Source organism: Capricornis sumatraensis, chromosome 2 (assembly GCF_032405125.1).
Source record: "Capricornis sumatraensis isolate serow.1 chromosome 2, serow.2, whole genome shotgun sequence".
In the NCBI taxonomy this organism is placed as follows: domain Eukaryota; kingdom Metazoa; phylum Chordata; class Mammalia; order Artiodactyla; family Bovidae; genus Capricornis; species Capricornis sumatraensis.
In genome coordinates, this window is record NC_091070.1 from 18464822 (window position 1) to 18486379 (window position 21558).

The 21558-nt window shown below is 44.9% G+C and overlaps 1 protein-coding gene across 2 annotated transcripts in view; it reads left to right on the forward strand.

Moving 5' to 3' along the window:
* The window catches only part of ZFYVE1 (zinc finger FYVE-type containing 1), a 42809-nt gene that overhangs the window by 15598 nt on the left and 5653 nt on the right, over nucleotides 1-21558 (forward strand). Inside the window, exons 2-7 of one of the 2 annotated variants that reach the window (XM_068964375.1) lie at nucleotides 3941-4445; nucleotides 8963-9177; nucleotides 17822-17928; nucleotides 20240-20348; nucleotides 20898-20995; nucleotides 21082-21199. In XM_068964375.1, coding sequence (XP_068820476.1) covers nucleotides 3941-4445; nucleotides 8963-9177; nucleotides 17822-17928; nucleotides 20240-20348; nucleotides 20898-20995; nucleotides 21082-21199 — 1152 coding nt within the window. The remainder of the gene's footprint in view (nucleotides 1-3940; nucleotides 4446-8962; nucleotides 9178-17821; nucleotides 17929-20239; nucleotides 20349-20897; nucleotides 20996-21081; nucleotides 21200-21558) is intronic. The other variant, XM_068964376.1, reaches the window with a different exon arrangement.

Consider the following 21558-nt stretch of genomic DNA (forward strand, 5'->3'; position numbering starts at 1 on the left):
TTCTGACCTGCCTGAGGTCCATGTGAGCAGGAGGAGGACGGAAGGCAGAGGCTGGGGAGGAGCACCTTTGGGGTGTTGCTCCTGTTTTTGCTGTTGGGTCAGGGCCGAGGACCATTCCCAGCATGTCAGGTTGGGTGGGGTGACCAGTTGGCAGGGCTCAGAGTCAGCTGGCTTATTTCAGCCCAGGAATGGAGCAGAGTGGGAGCAGGCAGAACCAGCAGAGCAGCAGCCTTGTGCCCCCTGGCCCCAGCCTTCCTTCGTCAGGGGAGTCTTCTTATCTTTTCTTGACCTTCTCTTCTCCAGACTGAGGGCTTCCCAGGTGGCTCAGACGGTAAAGAATCTGCCTGCAGTGGGGGAGACCTGAGTTCGATCCCTAGGTCAGGAGGATCCCCTGGAGAAGGGAATGACAACTCACTTCAATATTCTTGTCTGGAGAATCCCATGGACAGAGAAGCCTGGCGAGCTACAGTCCATGGGGTCGCAAAGAGTGGGACGCAGACTAACACTTTGAGTTCACTCTCTTCTGACTGAAAAACCGGTCTTGCTACTTACTCCCTAGGCTGTTGTCTCCTTCCTGGCTCCGGGGAAGCTGCCCACAGGTTAAGGATGAATTGAGTAGTATAACAGGGAGCAAAATCATGTGAAAGGCAGAAGGAAAAACGAAGCATGGTTTCAGTTTGCCAGGCATTTTCTCGTTTATCTGTTGATTTGATTAGCAACCAGTACCCAGTCAGGGGAGGCAAAGATGGTTATATCCTCATTTTACATGTGGAAAAATGCAGTCAGTGCATATTGAATGATTATCCAGGGCTCCTTGGTAGAAAAACCAGCCTGAGCTTTGAGAGCCTCCTAGAATTCTTTGCGCCAGACTCATCTGCACATGCACACGTGAACTTGTGTATTTAACATACCCCGGCACACCTGGTGCTGAAATCATATCCCCAAATGCTGACTCTAGTGATTACTTATATATGTTATGCACATCATTTGGTGGGTACTTCATCGGTATAAATCTTGAGACATTTAACAGCTCCTACAGGCCCCTTTTCAGGTGCCCACTCTTGAGTGTCCTGGATACCCATTGTGATTTTTTTTTTTGGATAATGGATTCATGATTGAGTTCATTTCCAGTGGGGAAAACCCCTGGGCCTCGTCTTCTTCCTCCAGACTGTTTGATGACTCTTGCAGCTGGCCACTCTGACCTTATCTGACTCCTTGCTGGTAGAAGTTTATGGAGCTTTTGTTTTGTTTTCGTGAGGCCAGCTTAGCAGCTTGGAACGATACTGGCGGAGTGACATGGGTCCAAAGTGGGCTGTTCTGTGTAACTTCTTGTTCCTCTCAGTTGCCTGGGAGATCAGTGAGCCCAGTTATCAAATGCTGCTGCTGTGTTCAGCCCTGTGGATGATCCAGGGTGGAGAAAAGTGATCAAAGTTCCTAGCAAGGTGCACTGCTTCATTCATTCGGTAACTCGATATTGAACTCCTCTCCTGGGCCGGGCCGTATCCCGAGTACTAGGGGTATAAGGGCAGGCTCGATTCTGCCCTCATGCATCTAGGGAAGGGCACTGTCAGTGCAGTGGGCATTCAGTAAATAAAATATTGTCATTAAGGCTATTCCTGTAATAATCGTAGTGATGTTATTAATGGAATAGTGAGTGCTTTACTATCTTGATGAGATTATGGGAAATGAAGACATCATATTATCACACCCAGTGGTCTGGCTCCCTGTAACTTCTCCTTATCAAACCATCAGACTCTTGAGAGTCAGGAGTGTGTTTTTTTTTGTTGTTGTTTGTTTGTCTCCTGGCTGGAGGATAAGAGTTGTAAAGGTTCATCACTCCTTTAGCTGGAGTAGAACACCAGGTGTTTGAATTAGGAGCTTTGACCCTGGGGATTTGTAGTCTGAGAGTTACAGCCCCTGAGCGTCTTCCTGGAACTCCAGTCTGGGATCTCTCTCATTGACACCAGCTCCCTTCCTTCCTGGCCTGACTTTTTTAAAAATTTTGTCGTGGCACGCAAGTTTTCTCTGTTTGTGGCGTGAGCGTCTCTTACTGTGGAGCGTGGGCTCTGGAGCTCACAGGCTTAGTAGTTGTGGCGCTTGGGCTCAGTTGCCCTGTGGCATCTTAGTTCCTTGTCTAGGAACCTGCATCAGCTGCACTGGAAGGCAGATTCTTACCCACTGGACCACCGGGAAAGTCTCATGGCCTGGCTTCTTATAAGGACTGCAGTGTTTTTAAACTGTAAACAGAGGAATTACGGATAGATGGAGTTTGACTCGTAAGTTGTTCTTTTTTTAAAAATAGTCTTACTTAGATGTAAGTCACATACCATGTATTTATCATCCTTTTAAAATATACAACTCAGTGCTTTCAGTATATTCATAAAGTTGTACAGCCCTTAGTACTGTCTAAGTCCTTAGCATTTTCATCAACCCAAACAGGAACCCTGTACCCACCAGCAGTCACTCCCTGTTTCCTGCTTCCCTTCACCCCTGGCAGCCACTGATACACATTCCGTCTCTATCAGCTGACCTATTGTGGACATTTCATATAAAAGGAATTATGTAACATTTTGTGTCTGGCTTCTTTCACTTAATATAATGTTTTCAAGGTTCATCCATCTTGTAGCATATATCAGTACTTTTTATAGTTGAATAATATTCAGTCATTGTATAAATATACCACATTTTGTGTATTCACTTATCAGTTGATGGACACATGGGTTGTTTCCATCTTTCACGGTTATCAGTAATGCTGCTGTGAAGATTCATGTTCAAGTTCTGTATGGATGTATGTTTTTACTTCTTTTGGTTTATACCTAGGAGTAGAGCTCCTGAGACATGTGGTAACTCTATGTTTCACTTTCTGAGAAACTGCCATGCTGTTTTCTAGAGTGGCTGTGCATTATACATTCTCATCAGCAGTGTTTGAGCATTGAAATTTCGCAGTATTCTCACCAGAACTTGCCATTATCTTTTCGATCACAGCCATCCTAGTGGGTGTGAAGGGATGTCTTATTGTGGTTGGTTTGCATTTCCCTGATGACTGTGGTGTTGAGCATCTTTTCATGTGCTTATTGATAATTTATGGCTTTTTTGGAGAAATGTCTGTTCATATTTTTTGCTTAATATTTAATTAGGTTATTTTTTCTTACTGAGTTGTAATAATTATTTACATATTCTGGACCATTAGTCCCTTATCAGATATGTGGTTTGCAAATATTTTCCCCTGTTCTTTGGATTGTCTTTTCATCTAATGGTATCCTTTGCAGAATAAAAGTTTTTAATTTTGATGAAGTCCATTTTATCCATTTTTTTCTCTTGTTGTATTGCTTTTAGTGTCATATATGAGAAGACATTGCCTAATCCATGGTTGCAAAATTTCCTCCTGTGCCTTCTTTTAAGACTTTATAGTTTTAACATTTTTATGACCATTAAGTTCTTATATACTGACTGAGGCTTTCAAAGTTCCTGTTAGCTGTTTGCTAGGGGTAAGTGTTGGAGAAGGCAATGGCACCCCACCCCAGTACTCTTGCCTGGAAAATCCCATGGACAGAGGAGCCTGGTGGGCTGCTGTCCATGGGGTCGCTAAGAGTTGGACATGACTGAGCGACTTCACTTTCACTTTTCACTTAAATGCATTGGAGAAGGAAATGGCAACCCACTCCAGTGTTCTTGCCTGGAGAATCCCAGGGGCAGGGGAGCCTGGTGGGCTGCCATCTATGGGGTCGCACAGAGTCAGACATGACTGAAGTGGCTTAGCAGCAGCAGCAGGGGTAAGTGTTGGGTGAGAGGCTATTATCCTGGGACTTCTTTTCCTTGTCACATTGACAAGTCAGTTGAGGAGCCCTGGCAAGCACTTAATTCTTGGCAGGTGTTTCTAGCTATTTTGTGGTTTTCGTATTTCATTGTCTTTCCCCTCCCTCCCCCCTTTTTTGGGAAGGTAACAAATGAAGAGGACTTCATTAGGAAATTGGACTGCAAACCTGATCAGCATCTGAAAGTGGTTTCCATTTTTGGAAATACTGGGGATGGGAAGTCTCATACCCTCAACCACACTTTCTTCTATGGCCGAGAAGTCTTCAAAACCTCCCCTGCCCAGGAGTCCTGCACTGTGGGAGTGTGGGCAGCATATGACCCAGTCCACAAAGTAGCAGTGATAGACACGGAAGGGCTCTTGGGAGCTACAGTGAATCTAAGCCAGAGAACACGGCTGCTGCTTAAGGTCCTGGCCATCTCAGACCTTGTCATCTATCGAACTCATGCAGACCGACTGCACAATGACCTCTTCAAGTTCCTTGGGGATGCCTCAGAAGCTTATCTGAAACATTTCACTAAGGAGCTCAAGGCTACCACTGCCCGCTGTGGCCTGGACGTCCCCTTGTCCACCTTGGGCCCTGCTGTTATCATTTTCCATGAGACTGTGCACACCCAGCTGCTGGGCTCTGGTAAGTATATGGGGTTTGGTTGTCACACATTGACCTTTCTGGGTTCCCTGGGCTGCAGTAGTGACTTGGCGTTGGTAGGTTGCCCAGAAAAATTTCTGCCTGGGCAAGACATAAGGAAATGTTTCAAGAAGGATGGCGCGATCAACCATGTCAGAATCTGCTCATGGGCAGGATGAGGACTGAGAATTGCTGATTGGCTTTGGCGATATAGAGGTCCTTGGTGATCTGGGTAAGACTGTTTGCCAGGGATGGTGGGCCTGATCAGACTGGGATCAAGAAAAGAGAAGGAAAAAACTTAAGGTAGTATATTGATCTCTTTCACAGAGTTCTATAAAGGGAAGCAGATAAGTGACAGCAGGAGGCTAATGTGGGATTTCAAGGAGTTTTCCCTTTTTTGAAATTTAAGACGTGAGGTATTGCAGATACTTGTGTATTGGTGAGAATGATTCACTAGAGCAGGAGTGATGCACGGGTGGAGGGCTGACCTTAGGAGCGTGGACGGCTCATCTATAACGACAGGAGAGAAGGGAGATTATATGGACACGATTACGGGTAAGTAGGTAGACGTGGTGGAAGTTGTCTTATTGTTTCTGTTTTCTTAGAGAAATAGGAAGCAAGAGCATCGCCCGAGTGGGAGGGTGAGAGAGCAGGTGCGACGGTGATTGGATGCAGGTGGGGGCAACAGGGATGGCTCCTAAAGCAGTTTCATTATGAACGTTCATTCAGTTAACAGTGTATTAAGTGCAGAAGGTCACGTGCTGACTGCCAGGACCCCAAAGTGAAAAAAAAAAAACCAATTCCCACCCTCGAATAGCTGATAGTCTGGTTGGAGAGGCCACACGTGTTCCGTTCTGTGGTGGGTGTCGCTCCTGGAGCCATGAGTGTGCAGAAGAGGGACACTGTACATGTCCTTGTGGTATCTAGGAAAGAGGAGGTGACATTGAACTTTAGAGACTGGCTACATAGAGGAGAGGAGGAAGGATGGTCTAGGAAGATGACCCTGCAGTGGTTTGAAGGAGCTTGTTGTATCCAGGGAACTGTAGGTATTTGTACACCGAGTTCCTGGATTCTGTTCCTTCCCATTTCAATGTATCCTCCTCAAAGGATGGGGACTGATGTTTTTTAAAAGCTTATTCTTTAGGTCACGTCATACTCCTGCTTCCAACCTGTCAATGGCTTTCCATTACATCAGGATACAATCTAAACTCCTAATTATAGTGTCCTCACTCCTGCCTCTGTCTCTGAACTCTGCTTACCCCTTTCACTCCCTCCAGTAGCTATACCAGACTTTTCTCAGTTCCCATCTTTGAACATGCTACTCTGTCTACCCCCCACACCTTCCTCCAGCCAGCCATCCTCTTTCAAATTCAGCTCAACTCTCAGGCCTTCGGAGCCTTTGCCAAGTGTCTCCTTTAAGATGGTCCTTCCTGCACCCTGGTGGTCCCGTCTTGTTAGATCACCCTGTTCATGTTCATCAGGGCAGCTGCCGCTCTCCAAAATCATCCTGTTTGTTTGCTTACTGGTTTTTGATCTTTTCCCCTTGGAATGGAAACTCCAGGAAGGCAGGAACCTTGCCTGTCTTATTCACTGTTGCTTTTGAAGAGCCTGAGTGAGTGCTTGTACAGGGGGCTGTCATCAGATACTTGCTAAATGAAGAGGCTCAGCGTGTCTGAGGCTTAGATTGTGTGGGAGGGAATAGTGGACACACTCAGGGATCAGATCATGCATGGATGGCCTTGATTTAGGTCTCAAGTATGACAAGATCCCTTGAAGGATTTTAAGGAGGGAGTTAATGTGATCAGATCTGTATTTTCAAAAAGATCCCCCACAGCCTGTTGCAGGATGAACTAGAGAGGCACGTGAAGAGGCAGGGAGGTGGCCAGGAGCTTACCACAGTACTAGATGAGGAGTGATGGGGCCTGAGCCAGGGCAGGGCAGCAGGCAGGGAGTGGACACACTGGGACCGTATTAAGGAGTTAGAATCCGAAGGATCTGGGTCTAGGATACCTCCTGTGATTAGCACTTTTATGCCACTTTGGGTCTTAGCTTCGGTGAGGGGAAGGTCTAATTTCCTGTTCAGGGTTTTGAAATAACTAGCCTTTCAAAGTAACTTTTTGTTTCCATAGGCTTTACTTAAAAAAAAAAAAAATCTTATTTATTTTTGGCTGTGATGCGTCTTTGCCGCTGCATGGTCTTCTCTCTAGACACCCGCAGCTGGCGGGGCCACTCTCTAGTTGCAGTGCGCAGGCTTCTCATTGCAGTGGCTTCTCTTCCTTCCGAGCACAGGCTCGGGCATGAGGGCCTCAGCAGCTGCGGCTCGCGGGCTCCAGCGCGCAGGGGCTCGCGGGCTCCAGCGCGCAGGGGCTCGCGGGCTCCAGCGCGCAGGGGCTCGCGGGCTCCAGCGCGCAGGGGCTCGCGGGCTCCAGCGCGCAGGGGCTCGCGGGCTCCAGCGCGCAGGGGCTCGCGGGCTCCAGCGCGCAGGGGCTCGCGGGCTCCAGCGCGCAGGGGCTCGCGGGCTCCAGCGCGCAGGGGCTCGCGGGCTCCAGCGCGCAGGCTCAGTGGTCGTGGTGCATAGGCCCCGCCCCTCCGCAGCATGTGGGATCCTCCCGGAACAGGAATTGAACCTGTATCTCCTGCGTTGGCAGACGAATTCTTCACCACTAAGCTATCACGGAAACAGTGCCCCCCCCCCTTTTTTTTCTTTTGCTTTATGCCTTGCACTATGCCAGGTGCCTGTTTTGTTTTGTTCTTAAATAAAAGCTGAATAACAAAAATAACATTGTTTTCCTTAAATTTTTAAACATTTTAATTTTTTTGCCTGTGTCACACAGCATATGGAATCTTAGTTCCCTGACCAGGGATCGAATCTGTGCCCTCTCCAGTGAAAGTGCAGAGGTTTAACCACTGGCCCACCAGGAAAGTCCCAACATTTTCTTAAAAATAAGTCCAGACTTAATGTATCTTTGTTACTCAGCTCAATCAACAGCAGCTATATTTTACAAACGAAGAAACTGAACTCAGAGAGCTTAGGTTATGTAACCAAGGAGGTTCCAGCTAGTAGGCTGCAAAATTGGGATTCTGAATCCAGAGTTGTTTCTGGATCCAGAACTTTGGCTACTTCTCTTTGATGACTGTACCTTTAAATTGAGCTAAAGCCATATTTCCAGTGTTTAATTGGAATGATTTTGTTGTTAAAATATTAAAGGAAATTATGCTCTATGACTCAGGGAATTCAAACCGGGGCTTGATCACAACCTAAAGGGGTGGGATGGGGAGGGAGGTGGGAGGAAATGTTCAAGTGGGAGGGGACATAGGTAAACCTATGGCTGATTCATGTTTATGTTTGGTAGAAATTAACACAATCCTTCAATTAAAAAATGCATTTTAAAAGCAACATAATCCTTTGTCAGCACAGAATCTAGTTTCTGAAGAATAAGATAATTTAGGTTTAAAAAATATATTAAAGGAAATTAAACCCAAAAGTCCTTCCAAGTTTTATCTCCAAAATGATTATTGAATCTGTTTATACTGCTGCTCCCTAAATTTCTGGATAAATGTTGGAGAAACTACGGGAAGGCTGATAGCCTCACACGTTGGCAGTTGTCTGCAACTTCACCAGCATAAGACCAGCGCTTCCAGAGCAGCTATTTATTTTAAATGCTCATTAGAAGGTGACTGGTGAAATCCATCCATAGGATGGAAGACTGTGTAGCTGTTAAAAAGAAGAAGGAGATGTCTTCTCACAGTGTATCAAGTGTACAAGGACACACGCTTACCGCATGTTACTAAGTGATGAAAGCAAGTTGCACGTATGTGTTGGGAATTATGTAGGAAAGAAATCTGAAAGGGTAATCACCGGACTGTAGTTCCCTTTGAAGAGTAGGAGGAAGTAGAGGACCTACGTTTCTTTCCTTTTATGCTTTGACATGTTTGGATTTTTTACAATGAGCACATTAAAAAACAAAAAGACACTTCTAGTTAAGAATCCATCTTGTAATGCAGGGGACTCCAGTTCGATCTCTGGTTGGACTACTGAAATCCCCACATGCTGTGGAGCAACTAAGCCCTCGTGCTGCAGCTCGAGAGCCCGTGAGCCACAGTGGAGATCCCTCGTGACGCAGCTTAGACCTGCTGAAGCCATTAAATACATAAATATTAAAAGTTAAATAAATGACTGATTCTTTTTTTTTTTAAGGTACTTCCTTGAAGTGTAACACACATACCAAAAAGTGCACGTTATATCAAAAGTGTATACCTGAGCCCTTTCACAAGCTGAGGGTACCTGTGACTTCAATACCAAGCCATGATCCACCAGCCCCCACTTCACAGAAAGCCCTGCTCGTGCTTCCTTCTAGGCAGTTCCTTCCGTCCTGACTTCCAACAGCAGAGAGCAGTTCTGCCTGTTCATGTACTTTATATTTACAGAGTCGCACCACATATTCCTTTCATAATGAAAGGCAGGAGACTTTTTATTTAAAGAAAGGCCCCTGTTCACACACCTGTTTCCGCTTGTCCAGATCACCCCTCCGAGGTGCCGGAGAAGCTCATCCAGGACCGGTTCCGGAAGCTGGGCCGCTTCCCGGAAGCCTTCAGTTCCATTCACTACAAGGGGACGAGGACCTACAACCCTCCCACTGACTTTTCTGGGCTTCGGCGTGCTCTGGAGCAGCAACTGGAGAACAACACCACCCGTTCTCCCCGGCACCCGGGCGTCATCTTCAAAGCCCTGAAGGTCAGTTGGTTTCTGGCCGGAGTGCTTCTCACTGGGGCACCAGTGGGTGGTGAGGACACTCAGTTCTCCAGCTTCTGTCAGTGCTGGTGATTAGAAACCTGGGCCGGAAAGAGAGGCTCTGTGAAAGGAAGGGCATGAGTGGAGTGTGTTACCTGTTGAATGGTGTCCTCTTGCCAGGAACATGAATCTCGGATGATAATTAAAAGGTCCTCATCTTGGAGAAAAACCTTGTTTGACCATTCTTTATAACAAAGATATCAACTCAGTTCCTGTCAAGACTGCTTCCGTTCCAGGTTTACTTTGTATACACCTCTGTGTTACCATGCCTGCAGGCGGAGGGCAGAGGAGCAGGAAGGGAACAGGGTCTTTGGAGCAGTGCTGGGAGTGTGGGATTTGGAGAAAGGACAGTGTTGACATGAAGACTTGAGCTAGGGATTTGAGGGTGCCCTGAGGGTTAGGGCATAGACCCTGAGACCGGAAGAGATAGGAAAAGCGGTTTGCATAAAGCTAGGCCGGCCCTGGTTGACCCAGGAACAGACTTTGGACATATGCTGATTTGCTTCATCCATGGAGTTTAAAAGGTTTGCAGTGGGACACAATGTAAGCAATTTCTGCATCTGGGTAAACTGTATATGGAAGTTCATTATACTATTCTTGCAACTTTTCTGCAGGTTTGAAATTACATCAAAATGAAAAGTTAAAAAAAAAAACAAGAGGAGGGAATGAAAAGTTACTACTCAGACAAGTTTATGGTTTTTGCATAGTGGTTACTAAAGGCTATGTTTAGTAACCTCACAAAATTCACATCTTGAAATACTTTAATGCCCAATTAGTATACATGTACTAGTAATATACATATCCAGGGGTTTGGGAGGTGATTGGGTCGTCAGAATGGAACCCTCTTGAGTGACTTTAGCACCCTTACAGATGGAGCCCCAGAAAGCTCCCTAGCCCCTTCCACCAAGTGAGGACACTCTGAGAAGTCACCATCTGTCAACCAGAAGGCAGACCCTCGCTTGGAGGCTGCCATGCAGCGCACTCATCTTGGATTTCCAGCCTACAGGACTGTGGGGAATAAATTTCTGTCGTTTATAAGCTTCCTAGTCTGTGGGATCTCATAGTATCCTGATTGGACTAGAAAAACGTGGGACTCTGGAGGCAGACAGACTTGTGTTGGGATCCCAGTTCTGCCATTTACCTGTTGCTTGGTCTTAGGAAATTAGTTTGTTCATTCATCCATTCAACAAATAAATGAGTGGATCTCCGTGTTAGAGTTTGAGGTGCTGGAAATAACCGTGGAGAATAAGATAGACAACGGTCTTTGCCCTTATAGTATCCTTCTTCAGGGGCTCCCCAGGTGATTCCACGGTGAAAAATCTGGCTGCCAGTGCAGAAGATAACGAGTTCAGTCTCTGGGTTGGGAAGATCCCCTGGAGGAGGAAACGACAGCCCATTCCGGTAGTCTTGCCTGGAAAATCCCACAGAGAGAGGAGTCTGGTAGGCTAGAGTCCATGGGGTCACAAAGAGTCGGACATGACTGGCCACACGTGTCCTTGTAATGGCTTAGAGGTAGTCAGGTGGAAGATTACACCCAAATATTGTGAGCATTCTTAAATGGAGGCTGAATCTGTACTGTTATACAAAGGGCTGTAAAATCTGATCCTTAAGACTATTGACAACTAGGCCAATGGCTGCATTATAGAGTTCCTTAGGTTTTCTCAAAGTTGACCTAGCTTAGTGTTTACAGAAGCCCTTCAGGGACACCAGGTGCCACGAGCAGTAAGCCGTGCTCAGGGGTTCACTCAGGGGTTCTACCTCGCATCTTGGATGTCCTCCTCCAGGCCGGTTTGTCAGGGCCTTTTCTGCTGTTACTGCTGTTAGTTAGTTTTGAGAGAATGAGTCCCACTGTGTTTTTATGAGGTGATATGATTGATGAAACTTTCTGTGATTAAAACGAGCCTGGCCAGCTGGAATTTTGAGGACTCTTGGTAACTGTTGGCCTCAAGAGTTTACCTGGATCTTGTATTTCCTGTTCTCTGAGGCAGGGTCTGTGCTGTACTGAGGTGTGGGCCCACGGCTCTGTCCATGGGATGGAGTTACCTGTTTAAGCTTGTGTTTTGGGCTCTCCTCAGGGAACTCTGGGGTCTTGCAACTTAGTCAGATAGATCCTTGAAAAAATTGTTTTGTCTTTTTTTGGTTGTTTTTAACCTTCTTTAAATTAGAAGTTGTTCATTCTCTGATAATCACACTTATAGAAAGCTACCTTTAAAGTCTGCATTAGGCAAACTGACCTAGGAGAGGTTTATTGCTGTTAAAATACTCTTAACAGAAGTCTTCATAGTTCATAACAGTGTATAATATAATGGCCATTTATTTTTGTCCACTTATTTTTTGTTTTATGTTGTATTTTTTTTTTTAAGTGGCCTTGCATTCTTTTTGGAACAAAAGAGTGGGGATGGTCATAAACAGATGAATTATCAGTGCCAAAATAGCTTGTTTGACTTTCTGTTTCTCCCATTTTTTTCTTTCTCTACTGGTATTTATTCTTTACCTTGTCCAGTTCCTTACTGACTCCCTGAAGAAACACTTTAAGAAGGCTTGGGATATATTCTAGTATGATTTACATGATTTTGTTTCCTCTGTGATTTTCTCTTTATTTTACATGAGATACACAGAATATTGTTAGAAAAAAATGTATAAACCTTTTGGGAAAATTGAGAGGCACTGTGTGCACTGTGAGGCAAGACTGTGATGGCCAAATAAAGAAATCTCAACTCTCTAGTAAGACCACCACCATGCAAAGGTGAACACTGACAGGTTTGGCAATAAAATATCAAAAAGGATATGAAGCCCTGTAAACTCTTACAGACTTCTGGTTGAGGTAAAATTAGTACGGCCAGTTTGAAATGCAGTAGTATAAAGAAATGTATAATATATATTCCAACCATGTCATTTCTAGAAATTGGCCTTAAAGCAACTCTTCCACAGGAACACAGAGACCTATATGAGGATGTTAATGGCAACATCCTGGTAACAGCAAAGAAAAAAGCAAACTAAGTGTGCAAAAAATAGATAAATGGGGCATTATGTGATTCTTTGCTACTTATTTTAAAAAGAGAATTGGGGTTGTGATGTATCTATGTGCACTTATATACTTTGCCTTTTTTTTATGGAGTGTTGAAGCCTAGCGTTTTTTCCATGCTATTAAATATCCTATAAAACCATGTTTGTTTTTTTTTTAAATAGCTGCATGCTTTTTCATTTATATGGATGGATCATTTTTTATATGTAGTAGTTCTGCCCTTATTTTAATAGTACTTTCCATTTTTCCTTATGTTTTCTGAGTACCTAAAGATATTGCCCACATTCTGCCTGCTTCCTCGGGTAAATTGCAGCTCCCAGTGCTGCTGGCCACCCTTTCTGTGGAGTATTTACTGATGTCATGTTCCGTGCTCTGCACTGACGTGTATTCATTCATTTTATCCTCATACCAACTCTGAGGTTGAGAAACAGAGGCACAGAGAGGTACGCTAATTTGCCCGAGATGACTTGTCTAGTGAGTGGTGGAGAATTTGCTGTTTTAATATTCACTTATTTATTTGGCTGGGCCAGGTCTTAGTTTGCAGCCTGGCACTCGGGATCTTCGGTCTTTGTTGTGGCACGTGGGATCTTTTTTAGTTGCAGCATGTGGGATCTAGTTCCCGATGAGGGATTGAACCCAGGCCCCCTGCATGGGGAGCGCAGAGTCTCAGTGGACCACCAGGGAAGTTCCAGTGCTAGGGAATTCGAACCTGGTAGTCTGCCTCCCAAGTCTGTGCGTTTAAATCCTAGGGTGTATTCCTTCTCAATAGTTACTCGACTTTTAAGAAGGTCAGAAGATGGGTCGTCTTTAAAGGTTCTTGATACATACTGCCAGTTGCCTTTAGAAAGGACATTCTTATAAGTTGTATATGAGTGTTTGGTTACTTTAAAAAGTTATTTTTTTAATTGCAAAAGCAATATGTGTTTGTAATAAACAGTTGAAATAGTACAGATTCAAATAGTACAATTCCAATAGTAAGGTATGACTTAAGTCCCTTTCACTCCTGTCCCCCTGACTGTATGATAACTGTTATAATACTTTCTGACATACGCTTCCAGAAATTTTTGGTGCTTCTTCAGTGCATACAGAAATATATGTATGTAATGTTTGTATACATTTTCTCCCTAAATAAGTCAGATGATAGAGAAGTTAAATCTTTTTTTCCTTCCTCATATTCTTTTCATGTTCATTATTGAACAGGAAATGTGATTAATGAGCAAGATTGAGGAGTTGTAGAGTGTGTGTGTGTGTGTGTATAAGACCTTCAGTCACTTTCTGCTCTAGCAACTTGCCCGTATGTTTCCCATTCATTCTGCTGATCTGGTCGCTCTTCCTGCCCTTTAGCCTCGTTGTGGTCCAAGCCCCAGTTCCTTTCCTCCAGGGGAATTTTTCTCACTTTTTAACCTCTCACGTGTTTGCTCAGTTTCCACAGTAGCAACAGCTCAGATACCTACCAGCAGAGCACATTCTCACTGATGAAGTAAGTCTGTTTAAAGAAAAGAGATGCTCAGGTCCCTATTGACCAAGGAAATTGAATATTGAATTAACTGTTGTTGCCTGTATTTACAGTTATGAATAATGGAGAGAACCATTTTAAGGTTGGATTCTTACAGGTTTTATGTAATACCTCCTTTAGCCTCCAATCTCTAAATGTAGGAACTCTGACTCTCTAATTCTATCACATCAGGAAGCACCTGTTAAGTATTTACGAAGTTATTATATGTTTGGGGGGGAGGTGGCATCGTGGATTACATAAGAGTCTCCATTTTGAATTAGAAAATTCACTGCTAGCCTTTGATGACTGGAGTGAAACTTACAGGTTAGATAGTAAGAGCTGTACTGTTGTCAAGGCAGCTAAATTTCAAGATCATCTAGTCTCCAGGCAGCCTTTTCCAGACTGACCTCAAATGCTTTCCCAAGCTTTCTCAGGAAAGGTCCTTCCCTGCCTCTTATGGCTTTGGGGCCTCAGGAGGGAGAGAGCACAAGAAACCCTGGAATTATGTGAGACATGGAATTCTTGAAAGAGATGAAGTATATGGATTAGGTGGTAATGTCCACACTGGAAAGAAACAGGCAGGTTATAGAGGAAGGAAGAGTGTCTCCTTACCCTTGTATCTAAAACACATGAGCATCAAGTTTTTTTTAACAGTTACTGTTCTGTTTCTATACTTTTCTTTTGGCTGCATCCTCCAGCATGTGGAATCTTAGTTCCCTGACTAGGGGTCAGACCTGTGCCCCCTGTAAGGGGTGTGTGGAATCTTAGCCATTGGACTGCCAGGGAAGTCCTGTTCCCATACTCTGGATTCATGTAAGTCCTCCTGATGCTTGTCAAGGTCTGATTCATCACTGACTGCTGGCTCTTCAGTGAGTTGTGAGAAAAATAAGATGCTTGTGTTACCAGCATTTGAGAGGATGGGTGGCCAGCATCTGAAGAGGTAAGGCTGGTTGCTCTTGGAGTTCTCTTTCTGATGTCATAAGAAGTTACTGTTGCCTTGGCAAACAAAAGCCAACAGTTGTCTAGTGCCGATGACAATGGAGGTTCTCTGGGGATTTGTTGCATGGCGATCAGGCTGCAGATTGCTTCATGCTAAGCCTTGAGATACTTAGAAATGTCCTCATTTTTCTGAAGATCTTCCAGAGAAGTGAATCAGGCCACTTGAACAGAAAAAACCTTTTGCTATCACTATTATTGGGCTGCAATTTTACATTTACTGGGGAGTGGCATGCCTTCTGAATTCAACCCAGCTGTTGGATTCACGCTAAATTTGATATTTTTCCTAAGGAAAAGTATTACTTAGGTTATCCTTTCAGTTACCTTTTTAAAAGAGAAACCGATGGCTAAAAATGCTCTTCTTTGGGTTTCATTATACATCTTCAGTAGCTTCTGCATTCCTTATTTAGCTCTCTTTTCTTTCTTTCTTATTTTAACACTGCATTTGGTACTTAAGCATCTTTCTGCAGCTAAATATTCACCCACAAATGGAACCAGGCATGAAGACTAGGGAGCTGCCATGGAAAGGAGAGAAGCTCTTATATCCCTTCTGTTGGCTGGATCAGTTGGTGAGCGTATCTGAAGGAGAAAATTAGAGAATTCTCAGCGTAAAAAATAAAAATATTAATCATGGTAGCTCATGGTTTCTGAGCTCTCAATCTATGCCAAGTGCTCAATGGAGTAACTTCATTTGATCTTCACAGTGTAATCCAGGGAGACCCCTGCTGAGGAAGGTGGTACTAGCCACCCCCATCTTACAGATAAGGAAATTGAGGCACTTGAAGAGCTACCAACTACAGGATGAAATTTTTTGTGAGGGGTCCTCACATTTATGCAAATTTTCCATTTGGTTTCATGCTATACCCAAGTTTATTTTTTATGTAAAAATAACTTCCTGGGACTTCCCTGGTGGTCCAGTGGTTAAGATTCTGTGCTTTCATTGCAAGGGGCATGGGTTCAATTCCTGATCGGGGAACTAAGATCCTATATACCACATGGTGTGGCCAAAAAATAAAGCAAAAACTTCCTCCCCAGATCTTTCAGTAAATTGACAAATTAGGAAGATGATGCTCTATTTGCCCACCAGCTAGCCCCAGAGGGTTAGCCACACAGCTGTTTGAGAAACACATCTGTTTGAAAAATACAGAAAGAGTTATCAGTGATTTGGCCAATCAGTGAGTAGTTAGCCGTAAATTAGAGAGGCCTGTGGGTGTGGGATAAGACCTAGTGCAGAGGCAGGGCCAAGGTGAGGAGGAGAGGATGGGTAGGTTGGTGTGTGCATGGGGCTTGGTGCTGGGGCACTTCATCGCAGAGGTCCTGGTTGAGTACTTGTTAAGACGTGTGCTGGACTAAGAGGAAGATCCAGAGGAAGTACGTTCCTTTCTCGGTATTTGTGATCTAGTCTGGGAGATGGGATACATATGTCAGGCTTATAGCTTCGCCTCATCACTCACTACCTGGTTCAGATGTTGAGGACAGGAGGTGCTCAGAGAAGGCAGAGTGTGATCTTCCTAGAGTGGTTGGGAAGGCTTCATGGAAAAGGTGAGACCAAGGATAGGTCCTACTCAGAAGTAGGAGAGAGGAGGATGGTGTAGGCTTGACTCTGCTGGGTTTGCGTCTTGTTAATTCTCTTTAATATTCACATGTATATTCCTTTATAGTCTGTCTCCAAATCTTACTTGTTTTCCCTTAGTTACTTTTTACAAAATTACTACCAAGAGAAAAGGACGTATATGTATTAACCTTAGATTTTATTTTTTGGTCCAAGTCAGGGATTGCCACTTGGTCAGCCGTAACTGGCAGGTGGTATTTTATGTGCATGTTCATTATATTTCCAGGAGCTTAATTTGAATGCACATGGGTGAGTCCCACACCCTTAGTCTGCCACATTTTTTGCCACTACTCTTGTCTTGAACACCTGACCTGACTCAACACTGAGAGCTTGTGCTTTTGAAAACACTTGGTTTACAACTCAGCGTATTAGGCTTCACTGGGAAAAAGGAAAAGGAGTTTTAATAAATAAGTGTCCTTAAGCGAAATTCCGTTTAGAACTCGAGAATCTTAGTTTAGAACCTAACCTGCCCCTTTTCCGAATCTCATCTTAAAATTTCTTTCACCTTTTTACTAAAGAAAGTAGCATCTTGTCCTTCTGTTTTAAAGCTACTTTTATATCTCTTCCCCTGAGTAGTGCCTGGCTGCCACAGAAAGAGTTGAGACTTAGGAACTGTGAATATTTAATAATTTTTAAAGCCTAGAAAGCCTGTTTATATTTAATTCATATGACTTTTTCCACTGCATATGACTGAAGGCTTGGAGGGAAAAAAACCAATCAATCAGCCTGAAGAATACTTTCAATATAAAGTAGTGAACACAAAGGAGGATTAAAAATGGAAGCTTCCTTTAAACATAAAAATTTCAGTCTGTTATTTCACATACCTTTATCTTTCTACTTGGCATTTATTTTGGCCGTTTGCTGTCTTTTGGGTTAGTTACTGTAGTTGATAAAAGGCTGCCAATACCTATAATAATTCCTCCTTGCTTTTTGGCTGATAACCCTTTTTTCTACATAGAGATAATTCTGTGGCCAGTAAACTCCAGTGAGTGTCTGTGGTTAGAACTGGTGGAGACGCCCAGAAAACTCGCAGCGCACTTCTGAGCTCTGTCTCCCTCTGACTTCAAGACAAGCCACCTTCTCCAGTGTCGCTTTCTTTCCCAGCTTCACAGAGATGAAATGGGCACTCGTCAGTACCTGGTGGTTTTGAATGACCGGTGGAGTGTGTGACGTGTTTATAACTTCCAAGGTCATTAGGAGAGAACAGTAACTTGGCTTCCTTCTGAGCTCTTGGGAAATGGGCTGGTTCTTTCTGAGGTTTCCTGTGGTGAGGATTGGTGTAAGTCAGGCCAAGAAGGTGGAGGGGAAGGAGCAGAAGTCACTGGCTTCCCGCTTCTAGCCGCAGAACCGGTAAGAAATAAGCCAGCAGTGAGAGCATGTTAGAAAGGCAGGCAGTGGAATGCCCAGAGCTCCGAGCTCTCTGCTGAGGCCCTTCGCATGTCACCTTCCCTCCACGCAGGCTCTGAGTGACCGCTTCAGTGGTGAGATCCCCGATGACCAGATGGCACACAGCTCCTTTTTTCCAGACGAGTATTTCACCTGCTCCTCCCTGTGTCTCAGCTGCGGGTAAGTCCCCACCGTGGGAAAAGAGCCTCAGAGCAGTGCTTCACAGACTTCCCTGTGCCTGCAGATCACTTGGGGTCTGCTTAAGTTAGACTGTGACTAAAGGATGGAGTGGGGCCTGAGATAGGGTATTCCAGCAAGTTCCCCGGTGAGCCTGATGGTCCAAGGACCACACTTTGAGGTTGTCGGGGATTCCAGGACACATGGTTATGAAGAATTCCCTGAAGATTCCAACCCTGTTCAGATGTGAAATTGACTGGTTTGAGTAACTGTCACTGCAGAAAGCTTTCAGTTCAGTTCAGTCGCTCAGTCATATCTGACTCTGCGACCCGATGGACTACAGCACGCCAGGCTTCCTTGTCCATCACCAACTCCTGGAGCTTGCTGAAACTCATATTCATCGAGTCGGTGATGCCATGCAACCATCTGTCATCCCCTTCTCCTCCTGCCTTCAGTCTTTCCAAGCATCAGGGTCTTTTTCAATGAGTCAGTTCTTCATATTAGGGAGCCAAAGTATTGGAGCTTAGCATCAGTCCTTCCAGTGAATATTCAAGACTGATTTGCTTTAGGATTGACTGGTTGGATCTCCTTGCAGTCCAAGGGACTCTCAAGAGTCTTCTCCAACACCACAGTTCGAAAGCATTTAGCACAGAAAAGCAAAAGCATGGAAAGCTTTAGGTTGCCTGTTTTTCTGTGTTTCTCTTACCAGAACTTTCAATTCTAGTCATTCCATCCATTCACTGTGTGCACAGCACTGGGGTAGGTATCGGTCCTAGTGGATTCCTTTCATGATGAGGGCAGATGCCTAGAGCACCTTAGAATTATCCAGGGAGCTTTCCAAATGATTGAGGCCTAGGCTTTGCCTCCAGGGTTTCTCACTTACCAGATTTGGGGTGGTGCCTCAGCATTGGTGTATTTAAAACGCTCCTCAGGTGACTCTGATGTGTAGCTGAGTTGAGAACATTGAGTTAGGGCAGTATTCTCAAACTTTATGTATGCCTCGCCTCAGGATTTTGTTAAATGCAGATTCAGAATCAGCAGGTCTCGGTGAGATGCTGTGTTTCCAGCTGGCTCCTGGGTCATGCTGGTGGCCCTTTGTTACAGGGAAAACAGCAGTGATTCTCAATTTTAGCATGCCTCAGGAAAACCTGAAGGACATGTTACAACAGGTAGTTGGGCCTTTCTCCCAGTTTCTGATTCAGTAGGTCTGACGTGGGGCCTGAGAATTTGCCCTTCTGCTAAGTTCCCGGGTGATACTGATGTTGCTGAATGGGGACCACACACTGAGGCTCACTGGATTAATTTGAACTGTTGATAGCTACTCACTCACGGGCCAGCGACTTGTTGGATGGAGCCTGGGGGTTTAAATGCGGTGTGTCGGGGTCAGATTGCAGACTGTGTCTTGCAGACACTGGCCCACCTCTCCACTGCTTTCGTCACTTCATCTTCTGGTCCTGTCCTCCACATTTGCCCATACAGGGGAGACCTGAGCCTTTTCTGTTATGAATCGCCTTTTTGCATCGATACCTATAGGCCACCTCCTGGGCCACCATGTTTGCTCTGAGTTTGTAACAAGGACTTGGTCCTTGGATTATACAGTCCGTGCTATGGAGGACTGAGGCTTGTCTTAGAGAGGAAAGAGGGATGTTCGTTGCCAGTGTGACTTCGTTTAGCGGGCCCCATGAGCCCAGCAAGAGAGGCTTAGGCTTTGTTGGATCATCATCACTTTCCCATTCTAACTGTGCCTCACCAGGGTTTCCAGAGCTTTCCCTTCTGTCACAGTGAAATTCTAAAGTCCTGGTCCCTGGTTTTGCATTGTCAGGAGAGCAGAGCTCGCTGTTCATTTGGAAGGTTTTCTTGTTCAGCTTAAGCCTCCTCTTAATGTGTTGTCAGAATTTGAGGGTCAGGTTTTGTTTTGCATCTTGGCGGCCTGTTCTGATTAAACTTCTTATTTCATGCTGTTGGGATGTTTGAGTTCCCTGAAGGCTGTTCAGGTTTTATCTCTCATCAAGGTGCTGTCTTCTGGCTCCTCCATTCCTATTGAGGGACCTGGTGGTTTTCCAAGAAGAGATACCCTTTTGGCCCTTTCTCCTCATGCAAGAGTAATAGGTACACTACCTGTGTAGCACTGTTGATTGCAAGTATGAGAGAGGCCCTTAAGTTTCCAAAACAAACTGCTGTCTCTCTGCTCCGTATTTGGGGCCCAATTAGTAACAGGGAGTCTAGTTTTGCCCCTGCATCTGGCTTAATGCTTGTGCGTAAGCGGCCCTGGCTCCTTTTAGCAGCTTCATGTCAGCTTTGGTGCCTCCCTCAGGGTTGGATGTAAGAACAGCATGAATCACGGGAAAGAAGGGGTACCTCATGAAGCCAAGAGCCGCTGCAGATATTCCCACCAGTATGATAACCGGGTTTTCACCTGCAAGGTGAGTCCGCCCAGCCTCTCCTCCAGCAGCTGGCTTGCTGGCTACACTCCCCTCTTGGGAAGACTGGCTCAGGACCACTCTTGACTGTATCCCAAAGTATTTGATACTCATTCAAATTGAGTCTCCAGCCATTAAAAGCTCACATGTCCATTGCCAGGGGCCCCTGGGCTTATTTTTTTAAGCTTAAATCCCCCCCTTATTCTGTTGAACCTATATGCCAGGTTCATCTACATTGAGTGTTTATTCTTAACAGTGAAATTGCTCTTCAAAAACCCAGTTTGGATGGATTTCTCCTGTCTAAGGAGATAGACAGGACAGGGATAGAATTTGTAGCTCAGTTTTGGGCCCCTGGAATGGGTACACATTCAGATCATAATCATTCAGGGCACTGACTTCTCTGGAGAAAGACTTTCCTCTGCTCTGCTAAAACCCAGGGTCCATAAACCCTCAGCAGGTCTGGTTTGCAGGCAGTGGGGCTGGACAGGGGTGTGGAGAGGCCAGGGGGTCTGGCGGACAGAGCGGAAGCTGGCACAGTGCTCCGTGTTTCAGGCCTGCTACGAGAGAGGCAATGAAGTCAGCGTGGTGCCCAAGACGGCTGCTTCCACTGACTCCCCCTGGATGGGTCTTGCAAAATATGCCTGGTCTGGGTGAGTTTCAGTGGCTGGCACTTGGGTCTGTTTGTCTCTCCAGGCCCCTGATGTGGGGTTCTAGTATCTGTCTGCCTTCCTTGTAGGTACGTGATCGAATGTCCCAACTGCGGCGTGGTCTATCGTAGCCGGCAGTACTGGTTTGGGAACCAAGATCCTGTGGATACGGTGGTGCGGACAGAGATTGTGCACGTGTGGCCTGGAGTAAGAGCTGTTTTATTTTCCTGTTTTCTCTTCGGGTTGTCCAGTTATTCCTGTGTATGGGAAAGTGGAACTTGTTTACAATGATGGTTAATCATGATTTTCAATATATTGGTGGCTTAGGAAGCTATGATCTGGAGTGCCTTTTTTGTTCTAGACACTTCATTTTTTTCCCATTTCTTGCATAAATATTAGAAACACGACTTAAACTAAAAATTGATATATAGTTAAACTGCCTTAGCAAATAAAACTGTATCTTTTCATATTCTCCTCACTCATTTTCCATATGTATGTTTGTATAGATACAATTATAATTTATGTGCCACTTAACTGCTTTTTTCTTGTACAACAGTTTAGCTTTG